The following is a 7,626-nucleotide window of genomic DNA, read 5'->3' as shown; positions in this document are numbered from 1 at the left end:
ACTCTCTTCTATCTCACCGAGCATAAACAAACGATATGAAGCCTGAACTTGAACTATACTAAACCCAAAAATTAAACATGTAAAGATACAAAAGGGGGTTTTCCCACTAGCTAACATGCAGGGGATTTAGCGTCCTCGATTATCCAAGTCGTCAATGTGCTCCGCCACCTGTTTCTCAAGTGCTTTTATCTTAGTGTCCATAGATGTGGTTGAAGTTTCCACTGTGGCAATTCTTCCTTCCGCCTCATCAACACGTTTGACAACCCTCTGTAGTTCAGCTGAATGGCCTGCTATTTATTGCTTCCAAGACCGTTCTTATCTTAACATCGATCACTTTAGTAATGTTATCCGTCATCTTTTGTATCACCAGGTCCATTGTGCCTGGATCCGCAACGGTGTTAGCTTCGCTAACGTTAGCTAGCTCCTCCTGCACATCTACAGGGATGGTGGTTTTGGTCGAGTTCTTAGTAGTTCTGTTGTGCATGTTGTCAGAGATTTTTGAGAAATAGCCGTCAAGACTCATGGTAGGATAACTTATTTAGCCAATTCTACCACTTTTTCATGCTCTGAGATTAATGTAAAAATATAAATTTACGAATGCCACGGGAGCTCGCTGAAACACAATGTTCTCTCTACGGCGCCATTTTGTCCCCCGGAAACCTTTTTTGATAGGAATCTGGTTACAGTTCCTATGGCTTCTACTAGATGTCAACAGTCTTTTAGAATTTGGTTGACGTCTTTTGAGAAATGAAACTTTACATGGCTCTAGCAACTCCTTGTGTCGGGTCGGGTGCCTGCAGGCTGACTCGGGCGTCAGTTGAAAGGTGTTCCCTCCAACACATTGGTGCAGCTTTCCGGGTTAAGCGAGCTGGTGTTAAGAAGCGTGGCTTTAGCGGGTCATGTTTCGGAGGATGTATGACTTTACCTTCACCTCTCCCAAGCCCGTTGGGGAGTGATAATGATAATAAATAAAAGTCATGTAGCAATGAGGTATGTGCAGTAGGCTATAGGCCCAATACATTAATTTATGCATATTGGCTATGTTTGAATTTCCCTCCCAATGTTGTTCTTCTCAGACCATTTTGAAATTATATGTCAAATTTGAAGGTATATGATCACAATTGTAATAGATAATTTGTTGTATTACTTGTGAGGCACAGCTGAGTGAGCATAATCATTATTGTATATATATTTTGTACTGGACTGAGACCTGCATCTGATGGTCAGTCTGAGGGGAGGGAGCAGCGGTTAGGCTGCCTCTCACCCGACTCACCATCCCTCCGCTCGCCCTCCCTCCACTGAGAATAAGGGACACAGGTGTGCAGCTGATGGAGAAACTCAAGTCACACTGCATTATTTCTTCCAGAGAAAGTGAAATATTCCTTGTTATTAAAAAATACATAAACCGCTAATAATAACAACGCAAGCTTATCGGATAACCTTGCTGTAGTCATTCATTGCAGCTGAAGTGGTGGTTGTAGCGTGAGCGGAAGTAGGGAGAACATGCATTTTCTGTCTTATAAAAGTGTTGAACAAAGTGTTGACACAGTGCTGAATAATAACTGACACTTGAACTTACTCATAAAAACACCAGCTCTTTGTTGTATTCGTTGAGTATTTCTCAAGTCATGGTTTTAAACGTTTTTAAATCTCACTGTCACGAATATCACCGAAGGTGGCTCCCCTTCCCGTTCGGGTGGCGCTCGGCGGTCGCCGGTCTACTAGCTGCCACCGATCCCTTTTTCCCCCTTTCGTTTGGTTTTATCTAATTGATTCCACCTGTTCCTTGTTGGGGTTTTTGGGTTGGGGTTATTTAAGTTCTATTAGCCCGCCTGTGTTTGTGCGGGCTTGTTTGCTGTTATGTCAAGAGGTGTTCCTGTTTATTGTTGGGATTGTCGCTGTCCAGGGTATGTACCAGTTTGTACTTGGGTAGAGTGTTTTACGCCTGTGTTCGGCGTCACCCGTTTGTGCGCTATTCCTGTACGTATGTTAAAGCGTTTTCCCTCCCGAACCCATCACTCTTCAAGCGTTACACTCACAGTATTAACTTGCTGATCCACCTCTACACAGACGACACCATTCTGTATACTTCTGCCCCTTCTTTGGACACTGTGTTAACTAACCACCAGATTAGAGGTCGACCGATTATGGTTTTTCAACTCCGATGCCGATTATTGGAGGACCAAAAAAAGCGCATGAAAGTGCTGTTTGAATGAGTGCTTACGAGCCTGCTGCTGCCTACCATCGCTCAGTCAGACTGCTTTTCAAATATCAAATCAAAGACTTAATTATAACATAATAACACACAGAAATATGAGCCTTTGGTCATTAATATGGTTGAATCCGGAGACTATCATGTCGAAAACAAGACGTTTATTATTTCAGTGAAATACGGAACAGTTCCGTATTTTTTCTAACAGGTGGCATCCCTAAGTCTAAATATTCCTGTTGCATTGTACAACCTTCAATGTTATGTCATAATTACATAGAATTCTGGCAAATTTGTTCGCAACGAGCCAGGCGGCCCAAATTGTTGCATATACACTGCCTCTGAGTGCAATGAACGCAAGACAAGTGACACAATTTCACCTGGTTAATATTGCCTGCTAACCTGGATTTCTTTTAGCTAAATATACAGGTTTAAAAATACATACTTCTGTGTATTGATTTTAAGAAAGGCATTGATGTTTATGGTTAGGTACATGTTGGAGCCACGACAGTTATTTTTCACGAAATCGCACCGCATCGTTTATATGCAATGCAGGACACGTAGATAAACTAGTAATATCATCAACCATGTGTAGTTAACTAATGATTATGATTGATTTATTGTTTTTATAAGAGACGTTTAATGCTAGCTTGCAACTTACCTTGGCTTACTGCATTCGTGTAACAGGTAGGCTCCTCGTGGAGTGCAATGAGAGGCAGGTGGTTAGAGCGTTGGACTAGTTAAGCGTAAGGTTGCAAGATTGAATCCCCGAGCTGACAAGGTAAAAATCTGTCGTTCTGCCCCTGAACAAGGCAGTTAAACCACCGTTCCTTGGCCGTCATTGAAAATAAGAATTTGTTCTTTTAACTAACTTGCCTAGTTAAATAAAGGTGTAAAAAAAAAATGTTTTTTAAATAGGCCAAATCGGTGTCCAAAAATACAGATTTCCGATTGTTATGAAAACTTGAAATCATTCCGATTAATCGGTCGACCTCTACTCCAGATGAGCTTCAATGCCATACAACTCTCCTTCCGTGGCCTCCAACTGCTTTTAAATGCAAGTAAAACTCAATGCATGCCCTTCAACTGGTCGCTGCCCGCACCTGCCCGCCCGTCCAGCAGTTCTGACTTAGAATATGTGGACAACTACAAATACCTAGGTGTCTGGTTAGACTGTAAACTCTCCTTCCAGACTCACATTAAGCATCTCCAATCGAAAATTAAATCTAGAATCAGCTTCCTATTTCGCAACAAAGCATCCTTCACTCATGCTGCCAAACATACCCTCGTAAGACTCTCCACCCTACCGATCCTCGACTTCGGCGATGGCATTTACAAAATAGCCTCCAACACTCTACTCAACAAATTGGATGCAGTCTATCACAGTGCCATCCGTTTTGTCACCAAAGCCCCATATACTACCCACCACTGCGACCTGTATGCTCTCGTTGGCTGGCCCTCGCTTCATACTCGTCGCCAAACCCACTGGCTCCAGGTCATCTACAAGACCCTGCTAGGTAAAGCACCACCTTATCTCAGCTCACTGGTCACCATAGCAGCACCCACCCAGAGCACGCGCTCCAGCAGGTATATCTCACTGGTCACCCCCAAAGCCAATTCCTCCTCTGGCCGCTTTCCTTCCAGCATCTATGGTGTGAATAACCTGTGGAGACACGTTGATCTGAGCTATCTGATTGGCCAGCGGTAGGCCTATAGGTGCACCAGATTTGCTGTAGTATGCATAGTTCTACCTTCAGACTAATGAAATGGTTCAAAAAGGGAACACTTTACCTTCCCGGCGCTAGGGCTGCTGTATCAAGTGCACCTACCGTCAACAACTCGAGGCTTTATCGTTGTTGTTTTTTTACAGAAATGTTTGGTGATCGACTAAGAATGCCTTTGAGATTGACCAGTCGCTATCGACCGGTTGGTGAACATTGATCTTATTTATAAACAATGCTGACCAATGTTGACCTTTTTCCAAGGTCTCCTTTTATTCTGTTTACGGCTGTATGCTTCCATGTGAGTTGCAGATTACACTTTTTCTTATACCAAATGTGTTTTTATACTAATTTCTTATTCTCTATTAGGATGTTTTTCCTGTGGAATTTGGTCCCAAGTATGATGCCGCAATAGAGAAACTCATGTGTCAGTTTCTTTCAAGACTTGAGAAGCTACTTCCAGTATCACATTTTCAACAGGTACTGAAATTAGAATAATTACCTTAATCAATTCAGGGAAGGATCACTATTCACAAAGTTTCGTATTGTATCTTTTTAATCATCCCTAAACCCTATCTATTTTCCTTCTGTGACAGGCTGCATTCCTGCTCAGTGATGTTCCCTCTGTTCTGGAGGAATGTGTTGAGTCCATGTCTCACCCTCAGCAGCTGAAAACCCTGCTTCAGTACCACAGAGATCTCGGCCAGCTGGACAACCATGGTAAGCATCTCTGACAGGACCCATGTAGATGCTAGCTTTTCTTCAGTAGAGGACATTAAAATATATTTATTTAACCATTGTCTTTAATTTATCCTCATCCTTTTCTAGATACTCTGTCTTCCACTGTTGGGGACTGCATTCTCTCAGCTCTCTGTCTCCCTCCTTTAGAAAGGGTGATTGCAACAGAACAAACAGAATCAGGACTGGACTCTGCAACACTGACAGAGTACACAGAGATGGAACCGGGGACAAGTATGAATGTAGTAGAAAGAGAGGAGAGGGTGGAATGTGAGAGAAACAACAAACTATCTATAGAGTTTGCTGACCCTGTGGACCATGAGAACATGGAGGTTCATGCCGGTAATGAAGAAGAGAAGGTTGTGGGGATTGGACCAGTAAAAGATGAGATGGAAGATATTGTTGAAGAGGTGGACTCCAGGTACGAAACAGTGATGGTTATTGGGGCAGATGGGGTGGCGCAGACTTATGAAGATTTAAGTATCAAAAGGAAGAGATCTTTCAGAAAGCCTCAAATAAAGACACATAAAGCCAGTGTAAGTCATGGAGAACAAATTACAAGCATAGACATGTCTGATGCGATCATATGCTCCATGCTTCACAAGCCTTTAGTGAAGCTACAAAATATTGACACTACTAACCTGATGCTGCCCTGTAGACCAGTTAGACAAAACAAGATGAAAACATTGCTAGCACGAGAATGTAAACAAACCGTGACAGAATTGACTAAAGAAAAAACATTCATGTGCGGTGCAGACATGAAGCGTCACCAGAAAATCCACACAGGGGAGTGCCCATTTCAGTGTCTCCAGTGTAGGAAGCGCTTCCAGTGCCATTTTGATCTGACGAGACATCAGCAAAATAATGAGAACGACTCTGAGATGTACAGTGATACAGTCCAAAAACCTGAAGGAGGGGACACAGAGCTGGCCAGTGGAACTCCTCTTGAGGCAACACCTGAGGACAGTGACTCATCCTCCACCAGTACACCCCAAGACCCATCTTACGAATCTAACCAGACTGAAAAACGCAAACAGTCAAAAGTGTGCTGCATTTGTAAAAAACTTTTGCCAAAATCTTACAGCATGCAAGTTCACATGAGATCCCACTCAGATCTGCGCCCTCACAAATGTCCTCATTGTGGGCAGATGTTCAAGAACATCAATGATATGAGAAAGCACATTGTAAAGATAGTGTGCAAGGTGCTGCGAGCTGAGTCTGAAGAGGCCCAAGTACATGCACTCACCGACAGCCCTCTCCACTGCACTGAGTGCAGTAGGATGTTTGCAGACCCAGAAAAGCTAGACAGGCATAAATTGGTGCTCAAGCCCTTGAAATGCACCATGTGTGAAAACAGCTTCAATGGTGTCAAGCCTCTCAAGAAACACTATCTGGATGTCCATAAATTCAGCGGGCCATTCCTCTGCACCTACTGTGAGAAAAGCGACACTGATTTAGCAGCTCTCCTCAGACACAAGAGGACTCACACCGGAGACCTCCCATACCAGTGCTCCTACTGTCCAAGGAAGTTCAACTTATCAGCGGTTGTTGTCGAACACGAGAGAATACACACAGGAGATAAATCATGCCTTTGCTGGAAGTGTGGAAAGGGCTTTATCAACAATGCAAAACTGAAAATGCACATGCTATGTGCTCACAGAAAACCTGAAGATAAACACTTCTCCTGCTCCCAGTGTGACAAATCTTACGCGTTACAAAGGACGTTACAAGGCCATGTGGCGAGACATCATGCTGGGGTGCGTTATCCATGCACATATATCCATGCGGTAAGCTGTTTCTTAGCATGTCCTCATTGACAAGGCATGACCTGATTCACACTCAGGAGAGGCCTTTTAAATGCACAGAGTCTGAGTGTGGCAAAAGTTTCAAATCAAAATCTGAAGTGAAGGTACACATGAGATACCATATTGGAGAGCGGCCTTTTCAGTGTAAAGTCTGTGGGAAGGGTTTTACTCAAAACTGTTATATCACTCGACACATGCGAACTCATACGGGGGAGAAGCCGTATCCTTGTTCTGTCTGTGGGAGAAACTTTTCTGACTTAAGGGTACGGAAAAGACACATGATGACTCACACCGGAGAGAAGCCCTACAAATGTTTAAAATGTGAGAAAGCTTTCAGTCGGACAGAACTTTTGAAAGCACATGACAAGAACGAACACTTAGCAAATTCAAGTCAAGATTAATATTTTAGCTTTTTAAGTTTTTGCCTATAGATGTTAGTTAAATATTTTGCCCCATACAAGTCTCCAACTCAATCATTGAGTTTGCAGACAAGCCCTGGAGATGAGAGCCCTGATGGAGTGGTGCCAGGAAAATAACCTCTCTCTCAATGTGAACAAAACAAAGGAGCTGATCGTGGACTTCAGGAGACAGCAGAGAGACCACGCCCCCATCCACATCGACGGGGCAGCAGTGGAAAGGGTGAAAAGCTTCACGTTCCTCTGTTTGCACATCACTGAAAACCTGAAATGGTCCATCCACACAGACAGTGTAGGGAACAAGGCGCAACAGCGCCTCTTTAACCTCAGGAGGCTGAAGAAGTTTGGCCTGGCCCCTTAGACCCTCAAAATCTTCTACAGATGCACCATTGAGAGCATCCTGATGGGCTGTAAATAGGCTGACTGAACCACAATCTGGAGAGCCAAACACATCACTGGGGGCACACTGCCTGCTCTCCAGGATATCTACAGCACCCGATGTCACAGGAAGGTCAAGAAGATCATCAAGGACCTCAGCCACCCGAGCCACGGCCTGTTCACCCCCCTACCATCTACAACAGGATTTCCCAAACTCTGTCCTCGGGACCTCAAGTGGTGCATGTTTTTTTTTTTCCCCCTAGCACTACACAACTGATTCAAATAATCAGCTAATCATCAAGCTTTGATCATTTGAATCAGCTGTGTAGTGTTAAGGCAAAAACCAAAACATGCACCCC

The 7,626-nt window shown here is 43.7% G+C and overlaps 1 protein-coding gene across 1 annotated transcript; it reads left to right on the top strand.

The window, feature by feature from the left end:
- Positions 1-1,853: 1,853 nt before the first annotated feature.
- On the top strand, positions 1,854-7,397 carry LOC118361459 (zinc finger protein 678-like). The gene is made up of 5 exons (XM_035741414.2): positions 1,854-1,907; positions 4,080-4,135; positions 4,300-4,410; positions 4,527-4,650; positions 4,759-7,397. Exons 2-5 carry the CDS (start codon positions 4,082-4,084, stop codon positions 6,483-6,485), a joined length of 2,016 nt encoding a protein of 671 aa, XP_035597307.1. The 5' UTR covers positions 1,854-1,907; positions 4,080-4,081; the 3' UTR covers positions 6,486-7,397.
- Positions 7,398-7,626: the final 229 nt, after the last annotated feature.

The sequence above is a fragment of the Oncorhynchus keta genome, chromosome 2, assembly GCF_023373465.1.
Source record: "Oncorhynchus keta strain PuntledgeMale-10-30-2019 chromosome 2, Oket_V2, whole genome shotgun sequence".
Taxonomy (NCBI): Eukaryota; Metazoa; Chordata; class Actinopteri; order Salmoniformes; family Salmonidae; genus Oncorhynchus; species Oncorhynchus keta.
Note: the sequence above shows the minus strand (reverse complement) of the source record. Positions and strands in the feature narration are given on the sequence as shown.